This window comes from Lasiodiplodia theobromae (assembly GCF_012971845.1).
Source record: "Lasiodiplodia theobromae strain AM2As chromosome Unknown scaffold_39, whole genome shotgun sequence".
Classification (NCBI taxonomy): domain Eukaryota; kingdom Fungi; phylum Ascomycota; class Dothideomycetes; order Botryosphaeriales; family Botryosphaeriaceae; genus Lasiodiplodia; species Lasiodiplodia theobromae.
In genome coordinates, this window is record NW_023336518.1 from 46,992 (window position 1) to 62,168 (window position 15,177).

The 15,177-nt window shown below is 54.6% G+C and overlaps 4 protein-coding genes across 4 annotated transcripts; 2 read left to right on the plus strand and 2 right to left on the minus strand.

Annotated features, from left to right (window-relative positions):
- Window positions 1–294: 294 nt before the first annotated feature.
- LTHEOB_10458 (Glycosyl hydrolases family 18) lies at window positions 295–6,278 on the minus strand (the record flags this gene model as incomplete). The annotated part of the gene is made up of 10 exons (XM_035507105.1): window positions 295–1,300; window positions 1,352–2,387; window positions 2,437–2,686; window positions 2,743–3,237; window positions 3,291–3,515; window positions 3,566–3,749; window positions 3,800–3,909; window positions 3,959–4,682; window positions 4,731–4,903; window positions 4,950–6,278. The coding sequence occupies 10 exons, from the start codon at window positions 6,276–6,278 to the stop codon at window positions 295–297; spliced, it is 5,532 nt and encodes a 1,843-aa protein (XP_035367767.1).
- A 902-nt stretch (window positions 6,279–7,180) lies between these two features.
- On the plus strand, window positions 7,181–9,895 carry LTHEOB_10459 (uncharacterized protein; the record flags this gene model as incomplete). Its single annotated transcript, XM_035507106.1, has 8 exons — window positions 7,181–7,755; window positions 7,804–8,364; window positions 8,419–8,471; window positions 8,531–8,583; window positions 8,630–8,962; window positions 9,011–9,158; window positions 9,205–9,420; window positions 9,480–9,895. 8 exons carry the CDS (start codon window positions 7,181–7,183, stop codon window positions 9,893–9,895), a joined length of 2,355 nt encoding a protein of 784 aa, XP_035367768.1.
- A 199-nt stretch (window positions 9,896–10,094) lies between these two features.
- Window positions 10,095–11,477, plus strand: LTHEOB_10460 (Coatomer beta' subunit; the record flags this gene model as incomplete). The annotated part of the gene is made up of 1 exon (XM_035507108.1): window positions 10,095–11,477. One exon carries the CDS (start codon window positions 10,095–10,097, stop codon window positions 11,475–11,477), a length of 1,383 nt encoding a protein of 460 aa, XP_035367769.1.
- A 1,461-nt stretch (window positions 11,478–12,938) lies between these two features.
- On the minus strand, window positions 12,939–14,841 carry LTHEOB_10461 (Heterokaryon incompatibility protein; the record flags this gene model as incomplete). Its single annotated transcript, XM_035507109.1, has 3 exons — window positions 12,939–12,966; window positions 13,017–14,773; window positions 14,839–14,841. The coding sequence occupies 3 exons, from the start codon at window positions 14,839–14,841 to the stop codon at window positions 12,939–12,941; spliced, it is 1,788 nt and encodes a 595-aa protein (XP_035367770.1).
- Window positions 14,842–15,177: the final 336 nt, after the last annotated feature.

A 15,177-nucleotide genomic window follows, 5' to 3' on the forward strand; every position in this document is an offset into this window, starting at 1 on the left:
TGTGGGGTCGATGAGGCCGTGGGCAGGGTTGTGGCCGGGACGTGGCCAGGGGAACGGGTTTTGGGGGCGGCTGGAAGAATGAGGCGGCCGGCCCGCAGCTTCGGAACTGTTGATTCGCGAAATTACTCATCAGGCTCTAAGACGGATGAGACGATCTGTCGTGGGCAGAACCCCGGCTTTCGATATCAACTGAGTTTAGTAACGGCGGAACGCGGAGACGTTAGAGTTCATCACTCTACTTAGTAGCTATATGCGTTCCATTGCAATGCTTTTCCCATGACTCCCACCGCCTTCTCATACACCAAGCGGACCAAACGCGTTATTCGTTCCCCCAACTCGGCTATCACCCCACAACATGTATCTGCTCGAGGTGCTCGCCGCACTGTTCGTCCCTGGCAACGGCCTGTTGGCCCAATTCGCGGCGCGCGGGAAATGCATCTGATTCGCATTGGCCAGGCCGGTGCCAGACGTCATATGGTTGGTGATGAAGTGGGCGGCGACCTGGCTCTGGCCGCCGGCAAAGCTGCTGAGGACGGCCTGGGAGGTTGCGAGGTAGCTAGCGATGTTGCGCTGGGCGCGGTCGATGTGATTGTCGATCCAGTAGCACCACAGAGTGCGGAGCCCCCAGCTGGTGACGCCGTTGGGCCGCTGCGGGCCGGTCGGCTCGGTGGTGCCTTGGGGCGACTGGCCCCAGGTGAAGGCCGAGTCGAAGGCGTCGCAGATGGCCTCGACCTCGTTGGACGGCTGCGTCCAGCGCGGCCGGATGTCGGCGTGCTGCAGGTACTGGAAGACGGCGGCCGAGTTGCGCACGTCCTGCGTCGCGCCCGACTGCGAGCCCGTCGTCGGCGGCGGCGAAACCTGGTTGCCCTGCGTCCAGTCCTTTTTGACCGAGTTGACGTCTTGCAGCAGGACGGCGAGCAGGCCGCGTGTTTCCTTGCTGAGGGCGCTGCCGAGAGCCTCGGACGCGACGTGGTCGAGCCAGTCCCAGTTGTTGCCGTTGTACTGGAAGAGGAAGCCGTTGTTGTTGCCTGTCTGCGCAACCCCGAGCACCTGCTCGACCCACGCCGTGTCTGCTGCGGTCCAGCCGGCAGGGAAGGGGATGGGTCCGCCGTTTGCGTAGTTCTTTGAGGTGCCCGAGAGCCATTGGAGGAAAATGGTAATGATACCAACCTCGAAGACGTGATCCGTAGCAAATTTACTAACGCTAACGCCGGCGACCGTCTTGTCCTTGTTGCGGATGCTGTTCTTCACGATGGCTGGAGTGCATGCTTGCGTCCGGTCGTTATTTGGCATATACCACCTGGTTACGGGTCAACATGCTAATCAGAACACTGATAGTAGTTTTTCTTACTTTGAAACTTGCAGATCTGTGCTGTAGAGTCCACATTGAGGATATTCGGAGAAGGGGTACGCCTGGCCATTCCACGAGTACGTCTTTGTTTCGTACAGTACCCTCTTCGAAAGTTTGGCTTCCGTGCAGAGTGCATCCGGAGGGGGCAGGATATACGGGCAGGATGAATCATCACCATCTCGCTCTAGTAGTGCTCGGCGAGCCTTGGACGAGGAGTCGTCATCTTCGGCCAAGCCGATGGTGTAGCACAGCTCGCACGCCTCTCCGGGTGTTTCTCCTCCACCACCAGGGCACTTTTTGAACTTGTCGGGGATCGTGAACATGGGCGGAATTACGTGGTTCTCGCGCTTGGATAGAGAGCCAGCAGGTTCGATGAAGCTCAGAGCTGCAGGTAATGCATTTCCCCATGGATCCAGTGCTGGAACATATCTCGAGTGATTGAGAGCATCCGGCTGCCTTGTCTGGTATGGGGCTCTGAGAGTCCATACGTCACGCTTGGTGGGCTCCTGGGCCGGGCAGATCTCGCCTTTTCCGCCTGGTGTTATGTCTTTTGCGGGCAGCTCTGCAATTGGTATCCTGGTGGTGCCTCCCCAGCCAAAGAGGTCTGGTGCATCTAGCTGGGCGTAAAGCTGCGCTTGTGCGTTGATGCCGTATTTGAAGGGACATGTGCTCGAATCGCTACCAGCTGCAGCACTCGCATAGAATACCACAGATCCGTCAGCAACAAGATGCACAGCGGCATTGTCAACCTTCCATCTGTCATCGAAAACAATACCGAAGGTAACGGTAGGTTTCAGGTGAACCTCGACCTGGCCGGAGGCAGACACTTCCCAATTGAACTCGGGCGTTCCAAGTGTTTGAGAGCCACTGCGGTTTGGATCCTCGAGGGCTTTTGGTTCGTATCCAGACTCCTGCGGGTACGTTTGTTGTGTTTCCCAAGACGCGATGTTGACCTGGGCATCCAAGTGGCCGGCAACGACAAATGATGCCGAAAGGGATCCGTAGACCGCAACATTGGGGCCTACTGTGACGATACCTACGCAACGTGAGCAAGGCCTCCTTCGGATTGAAAACTCGCTACATACCGGGAACCCTGAAAGTTGCTCCTGGGAAGTCATCCAGCCCGATCATCTTTATATCTCCAGAGTCGTAAGTCAAAGATGCAACCGCGTCGAGTGAGAAACTGGCAGTAACCGAGCCTTTGTTCTTGAAATACAAGTACGACTGACTGAGGTCTGGAGGATTCGGAAGATTGAGTGTCGTGATGATGGTGATTCCGAAGCTGGTGTCCACTTGGAGATGAGCCGATATCTCTGCTTTGATGTTTGCTTGCGCCTGAGACGGTCTAGGTCAGCCATCATCTTTTTCTTGAGCCACCAGGCGTAACTTACAGTGGCAGGGCCTACGGGGCAGGGACCCCACTGTTCGTCAACCAGAATGGCGGTGATGGTTTCGTCCACCTGGTGGTTGAGTTCCTCGGTAACTTTGGCAGTCCCCGTGGTGATGAGGTTCTTCAACCAGGATATGACGCCACTTCCAAACCACCGCTTGTGTATCTCATGCTTATCTAGCGCCCCGAAATGCACGTCATCGCGCCATTCATCCTCAAGCCAGCGCTTGTGGTTTCTGCCAACGTCCTCAAGAGAGCGCTTGCGTTTCGTTTCTCCGGCCTTGTTGACGACGTTGTTCCAATAGCCTTCTTCATTGGAGAAGTCGATGCGCATCAGACTCTCGCCAAGATCGCGAGGGACTCTTGCAAAGTCATAGTCAAAGGTCAAGTCGTAGATCTCCCGGCCAATGAATTCTCGCTTGCGAATATGATGCGGCAGCTCCTGGTTTTCGGAGACGGTCATGTTTTTCGCAACAGCGTACTTTCCTGGGCCGCACTTTACGTTTGTCAGCCGTCTATCCGCAAGTTCCTTAGTAAACTTCTACTTACTCCATCTGGCATCTCCAGGATGGTACCAGGCACGCCGTGGCCGAGATATATTTTGTTGCAATTGCTGTCTTCCGAATAATCCGTGCAAACCATCCGAACGGTCTGCTCTTCCTCGCTGATGGAGTTGAAACAATCGAAAACTTCCCAATGGGAGCCATCTCGTTTGTCCAAAGACTGTTGTATCTCTTCGGGGGAAGTGATGATGACGAACCCAAACGCCGATTTCTATTTCCATCAGTTACAGGAAACATGGTATATATGGACTTGATTCTTACGTTAGGATCTCCCTCAGTGCCCTCATCTTCCCCGGTTCCCCAAGTGTCATCGGTTTCGAGTTTGAATTCCGGATTCGCCTCGTCATCACTAGGTGGATTGGGGAACAGATACTCCAAAGGCACCGGCAAGAATGGTGATTTGCCGCTTTCCGGGTCACAGCAGAATGCACGTGTCCGTTCCAGGCTACGAAAGATTAGAGTCTTGACACATTTGGCAGAGAGAAGGGAACCTACTGAGGGAAACAATTTTGGCCTTCACCATACTCGCTCTTTGCGAGCTCCACCTGGTGGCCGGTAGCACAATGGTTATCATCACAGCTATAGATACCTTTTCCGGTTGTGCCCTGCTTGGTATCAGCTCAAATCCCTCAGCGGCATCAGCATAGGACTCACCGCCCAGGCGCAGTTCTTCCAGTTCTTGGCTTCCTCCTTGGAGCAGCAAAACATCTTGCCGAAATCCAAATCATACGCATCAAGCACTTCGGCCAGCGCCTCGCCAACCAGACCAAAGAACTGAGAGAAGTCAGCAATAGTCTCCAGAAACGAGCCCTCGAACGTCATCAGCGTCTCATCCGACGAGCACGAATCCTTCCAGCTGCAATCAATCGCCTTGGCGTCTGGCACATCGCAGCAGTAGAACTTCAGGCCGTCGGTGCAGTAGTCGCCGTGGTCGCCCCACTTGTTCGACTCCAGGGCGACCTGGCCCGGGTCGCACTGGCCGTCGCAGAGCGGGGGGTTGCCGTGCCACTGGCAGTTCTTCTTGTCGGGCGCGGCGTCGACGGGGCAGCACAGGGTGCTGTCGGCGCTGTCCGAGTGGTAGCCGCCCCAGAAGCCCGTCGACTGGCCGCACGGCTGCGTCGTGATAGGCACCTCGCCCGGGTTGCAGCTGCCGCCGCACTCGGTCACGCGGCAGTCGCCGCCGCCGCTCTCCTTCCAGTAGTCGGCCTTGTCGGCCTCGCTGTTGAACGCTTTGAGCTCGTTTGGGTACAGAACGCCGCGGAGCGCGGCGAGGTCGGTCGTGTCTTGGTCGACGGCCCAGATGAGGAGGCCTGAAAGCCCTTGGTCGTTGGCAAATTTGACCTTTTGCTGGAAGGTATCTTTGTCATCGTAGGAAACCCTGGGTGGGTTAGCCAGCGGTTGAAGGTAGTTTGGAGGGATGAAGTACCATTGGTCTTTGTTCCACGTGATGTATTTGACGGCGTTTTCCTTGTCGTAGTAGGGCGATACGTTATAAGTATCGATCACGTCCATGATTTCCTTGTACGTCAGGGTGCCCGAGTTCTTCGAGCACGCCCCTTTGGTCGCACCGCCCTTGAAGAGGCAGCCAGGCTGCCAGCACTGCTAATGGTCAGTTCAGATTCTACCATTGGTCTGGGCAACTTACAGAGCTATCGGCCAGTTGGAAAGAACGGCCGTAGAACCCCAGGCCGAGGTTGACCTTTCCTGGGTCCACGTCATTACGCCACAAAAGGTCGAGGGATTGCTTGATTTCGGTAAGATTGGTATGAGCCAAAACATGGCTGCCGATTGGATCATCGGCATCCCAGACGCCGTGCAAGTCATACGACATGAGGTTCATGAAGTCAACGTGTTTCATCATGTTGGTCAAGTCGAACCACCGTAGGTACCAGTAGGAAGTTGGTGCTGTGAAAGAGACTTCGTAATCCTCGGGCTGCTTTGCGATTGCGTCTTTCAACTCCTTCATCAATAGGGTATAGTTTTCGCCGTCTTCGTCATGACCGCCGCGATCAGGTGCTCCGGGATACTCCCAATCAAAGTCAACTCCGTCGAAGCCGTAGTGTCGCATGAATGAGAAAAGGTTGTTGATAAACTTCTGGCGATTCGAGGACGACGACACCAAGTCCGAAAAGACTGGCTGGGTTGATGTGTCATTGTCGTTGAAGCTCCAGCCGCCGAGTGAAATGGTCGCCTTGAGCCCCGAGTTCCGCTTCTTGAGCGCAGTGAAGTCGGAGAACAGCTTGGCATCGACACCTTCCATAGGTGCGATCTCGAAGGTATCGGGAGTGATGTAGCCGAATGCAAAGTTGAGGTGGGTTAGGCTTTCGACAGGGATATCCTTGAAGTCCATGCCCTGGCAACTGCGGTCGTGCGCCCAGGACTCGTAGTAGCCGATGATGCGCTTCTGGACGTCTGTGTCAGACTTGCCAGACTTTGGTTGCTCGCAATTACTCTGGCAGCCTGTGTCCGGATCATCCGTCTGGGCGCAGAAGTCGTCCGTCATTCCGCAGAAGCCGTACTCGCTGCAGCAAACATTGAGAGGGCATTCTTTACCGGGCGGGTCGGAGTATCTGCCGCACTCGGCATGAGCATCGCAGTTGCTCCAGCAGACGTCATTGGGGGACTCTCCGTTTGTGCCACACGCGTCTGGTCCATAGTTGCATTGCCCAGTGGCCTTGGGGCAACAGGCACCGTTCTTGCATGGCTTGGTTTCCGAGCAGGAGTAGTCGTCGGCATCTGCTGACTCCCTGCGGAAAAGCCGAGAGACATTGGGGCATTTCCCAGGGTCATCAGATCGGGACTTTACGGAGAAGTCAAAGTAAGAAGGGAACGCAGGGTTTTCGCAGGTCGGTTGGACATCTTCAGACCGCGGCTTGAGGCCGGATGGTAAAGCCAAGACCGCATTGAACAGCAGAAAAAAGGAGAGGGAGACAACGGAAAGAGAAATGATCGATCTTCGATTGTAGGGAACCATGATTCAACGAAAGCTGAGAAGGAGCGAGGAGAGCAAAGAGCTCGGGTGTGTTTTCGAGCGAGAACCAGCGGGATCAGAGTGGTCACAAATATGCTATCACAGGGCAGCGGACCGCCTTACCGACCAGAATAGGGCTCATATCATCCAGCACATGGTACTGAATCCTTCAAGCGAAGGGCGGAACCGACATGCTGAGAAAGTCGTTGAAAGCCGACTCTTTGAGGGTCTCGTGGTGGGTTCGCCTGACAGTGGTGCATAGAAAATTGACCAACAGCCATTTCCAGGCATTTCGCAACCCTCAGCTCCGATGCAATATTGAAGGACTGCATTAGAAAGAAAGAGATATAGCACTTTTGGGATGTTGGGGGCTGAAACAGTAAATGGGTTGTGCAGCAAAGGGCATACAGCTCGAGGCGACATTGCTTTTTGCGGATGGGTGGTGTGTCATTTGACCCTTCAGACAGGCATTGTGTAATTTGCATAGTGGAGCGGGGTAGATTGGCTAAGGCTGAGTAGTAGGGCTTGTAGTATTCTTATCGCCGCTAAGCAACGCCACAACACGAGCTTAGCGGAGCGGAGGCTACGCCTGGCACGGTCCGGCCCGGCTTCTACCCGTATTAGGCAGCTCAAACTTCGACCGCGCAGCCCCCACTCGCCAACCTGACCCCGGAACGGTGGTACCTTGCAGACACACGACTTTTTGAACAGCGGTTGCGATCCTTCGGCCAGGCACCATCGCCTGGACATCCGTGGTCGGCAGTCAGAGACGGAGGCAACCCAATATCACGTTACAATTTTTTTCTGAATTTACTGTCCTTGTATTCAGCGAAGGTCGAGGTTCATCCGCTCTAAATCCATACTCGTCGTTCCTTCATATCCTCAGTCTTCATCTCTCTGCCGTCATGCTATTCAATTTTTTGTTTGTCGGTTCCTTTGCGTTCAGGGCGTTAGCCCTGCAAATCTTCTCCAATGCATCTGTGCCGGCGAACGCTTCACAGGCGTGCGGCAATGCCTGGATGGCGGACCTTCAGTGCATCCCCGTCGTCTTTACCTTCAGGCCTGGCAACTACTACAATGAGACCCTGTTGAAGTTGGCATGCACGTCGGAGTGCGACAAATCCCTGGCGTCCTGGGAAGCGGGCATCTTTGGCAATTGCCACGATGTGCCCTGGACGGATGCATACAACGAGAGTGCCCCCATCGAAACCGTGCCAAACCTCGTGAGGTACAACTATAACCAGACATGCCGCACGGACTCGGGCCGGTACTGCAATGCAGTGCTGGGAGCTGCGGCTGCATCCGGAGGCGGCGGAAACTTGTCTGCATGCGACCTCTGCGCCGTCAAAGCTCTTCAGTTTGCTGCAGGATCCCCCTACTACGACGGGTCGATGCTGCAGGCGCAATCTGTCTATCAGCAACTCACATCGAGCTGCGGGGTCACAGGTCTGCCTCTGAGCACGACAACTCTCTCGTTCCTGTGAGTGGTGGCCTGCCTGATCCATTACGCAAACTGACTGTCTTGTAGGACGAGCACATCCACCACACCATCACCTACGCCGACCTGTGCTGCAAAGACATACTCAATCCAGAGCGGCGATGATTGCCACTCAATAGCAAAATCGCAGGGAATCGGCACCATGTGGTTGATGACTGACAACAATCTCCCAGCATGGTGCAACGACTTCCCCACGACAGGGGAGCTGTGCCTCGTGAATACGTGCAGCGTGTACACAGTACAGCAGAACGACACTTGCGATTCGATGGCGGCAGCGAACAGTATATCGACCGTGCAGCTACATGCATGGAACCCTTCGATCAACGCAGGTTGCAGTAACCTGAACAGCAGCATTGGCTTTGAAGTGTGCATCGATGAGCCTGGCCAGAAGTATATCACGCCCAACGAGACCTTCACAGCCACGACTGCCACAACGCCGGCACCTGTGCCAACCAATGTGGCGGATGGAACCAATACAGAGTGTGGACAGTACTACCAAGCTGTTGCTGGAGACTATTGCAACCTCCTCACCCTCAAGTTTGGAATCAGCCTTGAAGACTTTATTTTCTTGAACCCTGCAATCAATGAGAAGTAAGCCGCCTCCCTCTTTGTGCCAGATGAATTTGCTGACAACAATTTGCACAGTTGCACTAATCTTTACGCAGACGAAAGTTACTGCGTGGAGGCCGTAGGCGACAGTAAGTGATGGTACATATTTTCAGCTTGCTTCCTGTTTGCTGACGACGGTGTTGCTCAGTAAACACGTATTCCGGCCGCCCCGGATACGTCACAGCCACGCCAACATACTCTGTAAGCATCCACCTCTGTTTACGAGAGTAGCAACTGACGGTCAAAGATGATTCCATGGGATAGCTGGCCGGATGCCACCTTCACGCCCAACACGACAAGCTCAACAGGGCTACCACTCGCTTTGGGCACTCGTCGAGACTGCAACATCTACATGGACGGAGACGACTACCAGTTTCCAGACGCAGCAGTGGACGGCACGACACAGTGTGACGTTGTGGCGGGATTCTGGGGCATCAGCGTGACAGATCTGACGTACTGGAACCCGTCGCTCAATGCATCGTCTGCCAACTGCAGTCTTTCCACGGGGCTCAGCTACTGCGCAATTTGGGTTGATGTGCCAGCGCCGGCAATTCCCACAACGACGTCTGCGCCTATCAGAGTATGTTTTCCCCTTCGATGAGACTACGTAGCTGACAGTGCCCGGCAGGACGGTGCAGTGGCGAACTGCACGTACTACTACGACGTCGAGGCCGGGCTGACGTGCCAAGACGTGCTCGACTACACCTGCCTCACCATCGCCCAGTTCTACGCCATGAACCCTGCCGTCGGCGCCGACTGTAGCGGGCTCTGGCTCGGTAAGCACTTTCGGCACAACCTGCATGCATCATCTGACGTTTGCAGGATACCAGTACTGCGTCCGCACCGATGACTACGTCGACCTGATCGGCTGTAGCGACGGCGACGACAACTCGACAACAACAACGACGCAGACGGGCACGCTGACGGCGCCACCCACGACGGGCACGCAAACCGGCACGGCCGTGCCCTCGACGACGGCGCCGGGCCCGACGCAGACGGGGCAGCCGGCCAACTGCAACGCGTGGTACATAGCACAGGGTAAGACGCAGGCTCCTCCCCGCAATACATACGCCCTCTCACTGACGAACGCATGACAGACGGCGACTCCTGCGCCTCGGTCGAGACGACGTATCTCATCAGCGCCGCGCAGTTCCTCGCGTGGAACCCAGCTGTGTCGGAGGACTGCTCGACCGGGTTCTGGGCCGGGTACGCGTACTGCGTCGGCACGACGGACGCGCCTGTTTCGACGCCCGCGGCGACGACGACGACGTCTGCTGCGAGTACGACAACGACGGCGGCGGTGCCGTCGCCGACGCAGGGTAATAGCATTGTTAGTAATTGCAACAAGTATGCGCAGGCCGCCGAGGGGGATTACTGCTCGCTGTTCGCCGAGGAGAATGGCATCACGGCGGCGGAATTGTATGCGTGGAATGCGGTGCTGGAGGAGGATGGGAGCGGATGCGATACCCAGTTCTGGCTGGGGTACTGGTACTGCGTTGGCGTTGCTGCTTAGCTCGGGTTTTTATTGGGGGCGGGCTGAATTAAGCAAGCGGGCCGAAGCTTCTTAACGTAGTACCCTGTCGGTGCCTGCATGAAAAGACCGGCCTCGCTTATGCTTGTATCGAAGCTATATTACGACATCCCTACCTGCCTGACTCTCTCTTCCTTTCCTTCTACCGCCGCTTCTCCCCCCATCCCACCACACCACAACCATGTCCGCCCCCGAACCCACCACCACCAACCTCCCACCCCGCAAGCGCCTGCACGCTGCTACCGCCGCGCCGCTCCCAACCTGGCACGCCGCCCGCACCACCGACCACGCCGGGCAGCCCGCCCACGCCGTGTGGTTCGGCAGCTCATCGTCATCACCACCACCAACCGCGACATCCTTCCAAATCTACACCACCAGCGCGGCGCCGCCTACCACCACCGACCCGGCAGGCGCCGCTCTGTCCGCCGTACGCCTCCTCCTCGGCGGTAGCGGGCCCGATGAGCTGCCCGCACTGCGCACTGCGCGCAGGATCGACGTGTACGCAGGCATGCCAGACGTGCTGGCGTGCGTCGAGCATCAGCGGCGCGAGATCCGGGCGCGGAGCGGCGGGGGCGCGGCCAGCATTCCTGGGTTCGCGGCGTCGGCGTATGAGAAGCCGAGGGGGTTGGCGGTGTTGTTGGCGGTGCGGGCAGAGGAGGATGGGCCGGTTTTCGTGTGGTTTGAGCGGCGAGGTGGGGCCGGTAGGAGGGTACGTGTGCCTGGGGATTTGGAGGTTGAGGAGGGTGGGGAGTTGGCGTTGGAGAGGGTGGAGGTGGAGGCTGTTAGGATAAGGGTGTGGGACGCGGTTGAGGGGGAGATGAGGAGGGTGAGGGTTGAGGACGTGGATGAGGGAGATGTGAATTCTGAAGATGATGAGAGTGCGGCGAAGGCGGGAGAAGACGAGGGTGAAGGTGGAAAAAAGGGAGGTGCAGCAACTCGTCCACAGCACCACCTCAACATATCTTCAGAGGTTGACACCGCTGGAGACACCTATATCATCATGGACAACATCCCAACAGAAGCCGTCTCTCACAATAATATTCACCTAAGCTACATCGTCTACGATCTCAGCGGCAGCGAAGACCTCACCGCCGTCGCCCATTCCTTCACCGCCTCTCTCCTGTACCACCTCCCCTCCACTACCATTGTTCGCATCGAATTTCATCAGGCTCCGACCCTGGCCGCCAGCATCGAGCGCTGCCACCTTGAGCTGCGCGCACGCCCAGACCTTTGCATCGGCTACCTCGACAACCAATCCGCCCTGCACTCCCGCATCTTTCCTTCCAGCCCCAGAATCGAGGCCGCTATCGACAAGCATCGTGCCCACACCCTCGGCCACGGCGTCCAGATGTCAGGGCTTAGTGTGTTTGTGGTAGCGCTGGAAAACAAGAATGAAGACGGCGTGCTGTTGGTGAGAGCAAACCCGGATCTTGGTGCATTAAAGCAGCTGATGGGGAGAAATCCTGATGATGAAACCGTGACCGTAGCGAAGGCGGTTGAATTGTTGGTGGGGAGGCCGCCGGGCATGGCGGCCGTGGCGGCGAGGTTGGCGGGGAATCTATAAGAGCTATTGTTCGATTGAATAAAGGGGTATTCCAAAATGCCAACAAGAATGTGCCCTCTTGGATTTCTCATACGACACAATCTCCATCCTACACCTCCGGAGATTTGCGCTTAGGAGTTATAAAAAATTGCTATCTGTAGACAATAGAGCTACCGTTTCTGGTGCTGGCAGGACCAGTCCAACAAAGCATCGTATTCTCAGAGCTTTAGAAAGTTTGCTTACTTTCATACCTGTAGATTAGTGCTTGAGAACCCCTAATAAGGATACTCGGAGAAGAGGTGCTGCTATCCATTCCACGTGTACGGGTCTTTTCTGTAGAGTTTTCTTTCGGAAAACTTGGCTTTAATGCCTACTGTTACAGAAACGAATTATTGAAGCCCACGTCCATAATAATATCCAGCCCAGTTCTATCCTGAGATGATTCTATTTCAAACTGTTTACCACTGTTAGCCGCTATTAGATGTTTATACATATATTCAATTGGGCTTACTAATCCATGGAAAAGCCCTTGTTCGCCTTCTGGAAACTGCAGATCATTAGAGTCTACATTACTCTGACGGCTGGTATTCGAAATACTAGGTGTACCGAGTTGGATTCCATTAGACGCGACTCTGCAATCGATGCCGGTATCATTCGGTGCCATGCAGGGTCCAGACTCTTTTTGCGGATGAACGCTACACCCAGGTGACAGCGACGAGACCAGCACGATTGCAGAGTAGCTTTCGGCTAAGCCAAACTTCATTGCTATTTCCTATATACAAGTAGAGTTATACTTATGAAAGATGGAAAAGCTCAGCCGTAGCTCCATTCTGTAGCTTCTCATCAATAATACTCGCGCTCATTCTTCCATGCAAAAAGCACTCTCCAATAAGCTCCCACTCAATCCCGTCTACTTGCTGGGGTCGTGGCGCAGACTGTTTGGGCCGCAAAATAAACGGCACTTTTCCTCCAAACAACGCAACGATAGTATCATCCAGCTGAGTCTCAGATGGGCAAAGGCCGAGTCTCCACTCATCTGACATGAACAGACATTTCCCGATAGGTCCCGATAAATCGAAGCTCAATAAACCAAGGCTTTCCGTGTTAGATTCGATGGTCTCTTCGAGGGACTGTTGCAGAGACTCACGGATCCTTGGCGGCAGTGTTCGCATGTCTGCATCGTAGCTTTTCCAATATTGAGCAAGAGGCTTCGCTGAACTCGGCTCCTCCCAAACATTTCTGGCCCGGGGTTCTGGGCTTCTGAGCAGGATCGTTTCCAGAAGATCCCTGAAAATATCCTCCCAGTTTCCATTGTAAGAACTTCTCGGGTGTCCAGGCCAGTCTTGCGTTGGTTGCGTATCGTCATCCGCAGGCTTCTGTATCATCATCCAGACCTTGTATAAGTTCCTTGGAATAGTAAGTTTTGACTTGAGGTGAGGAGTAACTTGTTCCAGGACCCCCTCGTTGGCAAGCATCTTCCACTTACGGGGGGAAATCGATCTTACGGTTCCTATGCGTACTCCACGTAGGCTCAATAAGTCAAAAGATTGTGTGACGCACAGGGCATCCATGTCGATAGCCTTGGTCTCCGCAAGACTGAATTGTGAGCCTGAAAGCGCCAGATTGCCTCTCGTAGGATCCGGTCTTCCTCTGTGCCAAAGTGCCCATGAGGGATAGCCAAATTCGACAACGTCGTTTGTCTGTTCGTCGCGGTGTTGATCAGGACGTAATTGCTGGACGGTTTCGGCAACAACACTGAGAACGTCAAGGTTGCGGTAATTCTCGATGCACCAACGTGTGAAGTCGCAGAAAAGCTGCTTCTCAGTTTTGTCGTAGTCAATTGCAAGTCTTGCAGGCAAATCAGATGTCGACAACCTGTTCATCTCCCTCGCCAAGCCAAAGAGCGCAAATAGCTTGTCACGAGGATCGCCGGAGTTGAAACTAGTGCAAGTCATACGAAACAACTCTAAAACCGTCAAAGACGCATCAGGAGTGTTTGTGTAGCGGATGCGGACCAACTCTGCCCATATGGTAGGAACCGGAGTCTTTGGTTGTTTCTGTTCGTGGGCACAGATCCGTTGTGAGAGTCTCTGTAGCAGCAGTACATCGGTCCACTCAACGAAGTTTTCCGGATCGATATGGATCCATGCCTCCCCACGTGTCCGGAACACTTCTTGCAGCACCCAAATTCGAGTGAACCAAGGCCGGTCGAACACACGGGAAAGTGTTCGGACGAGATCCCACGGAAGGTGCGCCTTGCCCCCATACGTGCCGGCAATCAGAGACAGCTTCTCCAACTGGTCGTCAGATAAATCCACGTTTGAGGTGATCTCATGTCGCACCACATTGCAATAGGCTTTGACCCTCTTGGCAGCTTCTTGCATTGCTTTGTCTTCACCAAGCCATATCCACAAATTCGCCGCACTTGCATATATCTGACCCATCATCCCGACTTGGTATGAACGCTCTTCGTTGTCGTTCTGATTTATGCACAGGGCATCAATCCAAAAGTGTGGGTACTTGGGTTTTCGTCCGAATCCGGGATCCCAATATTCTCGTTGCCACTTTCGGAAGCTCCTCAGAGCATTGTGGAGGTTTTCGGTGACGCGGAACGGCTTGAAGCGGGTGAAGTAATCACCACCACCATCGGGTCCAGTTGGCATATGCGCGAGTGTAATAGCTCTCTGGTTTTGCATCTCTCCCCAGCAATACGATAGCGCAATATAGTGATGTTGCTGCTGAACCGGAGGTTTGAACTCGAGTAGGACACAGCTGACAGGCTCATTGTCATCTTTAGCTGGCATAATGAACACTAGTCGGATCTCGTGGGCTGCCTTGTCCAGCGGCTTGTAGTCAGTATAGTGTTCGTTTGGTATCCTCTTCGTTGTTGTCTTGTTTGCATCTGTGACGCACGGTCCTTCGTCTAGGATGTGGTCCACATTTTCGTTGAAGACCATTTTCGGCCTGACGACGTGCTCGACGTCAGCTGCATGCATGCATTCCTTACAGTAAGCCCTCTCGTAATCCTGACTGACTGCAAAGATGTGCCCAACTGGGCCACCGCATGATGCGCAAGGCTCGCAGGGTGCCATTTCGGTCCTGATCTCCGAAAATCCTGGTTCGTCCATCTCTTCAGTCATCTTCTGATGTGGCCAGGAGAACCCGTGCTTCTTGAACATCTCTTTGTCGCTTAGTTCTTTGGAGATGCGTTGGCCGATACTACCAAAGAAGATGTTTTCCCGCGCATCATCATGGTCCTGCTCAGGAGCGTGACCGGGACTATAGGCCTGAGGCAACCAGTATAGATCAGGCGATTCCTGGATTTATCCGTCTATGTTAGTATCTTGTTGTAACGGACGCTGCTGCTTGTTTTGCTACATACCATGACGGTTATGACAATCCTGATGTGTCTTATATAGCTTACCCAGTCCAAGGACTATGAGGTGGTTCGAGTAATTATTAGCGTTTATAAGGTTTTAAAACGATGAAACTAAACGTGAAGTAACTTACCTGAGATCTCGCCCATACGGCAATGCGATCTCCCTCTCTCAATGCTTCTACAAATTTTGCTCCGTGATGACGTCTAGCACCCACATCAGGTTGCCCCCTCGCCTCCCAAAGGACTTCGCGTGCCTGCCACTCAGGTGAAACCCGGTTCTCACACACGCGATAAACACCACCACAAGAACTACCTGGTACATCCACAAAGTCCCATCCTTGT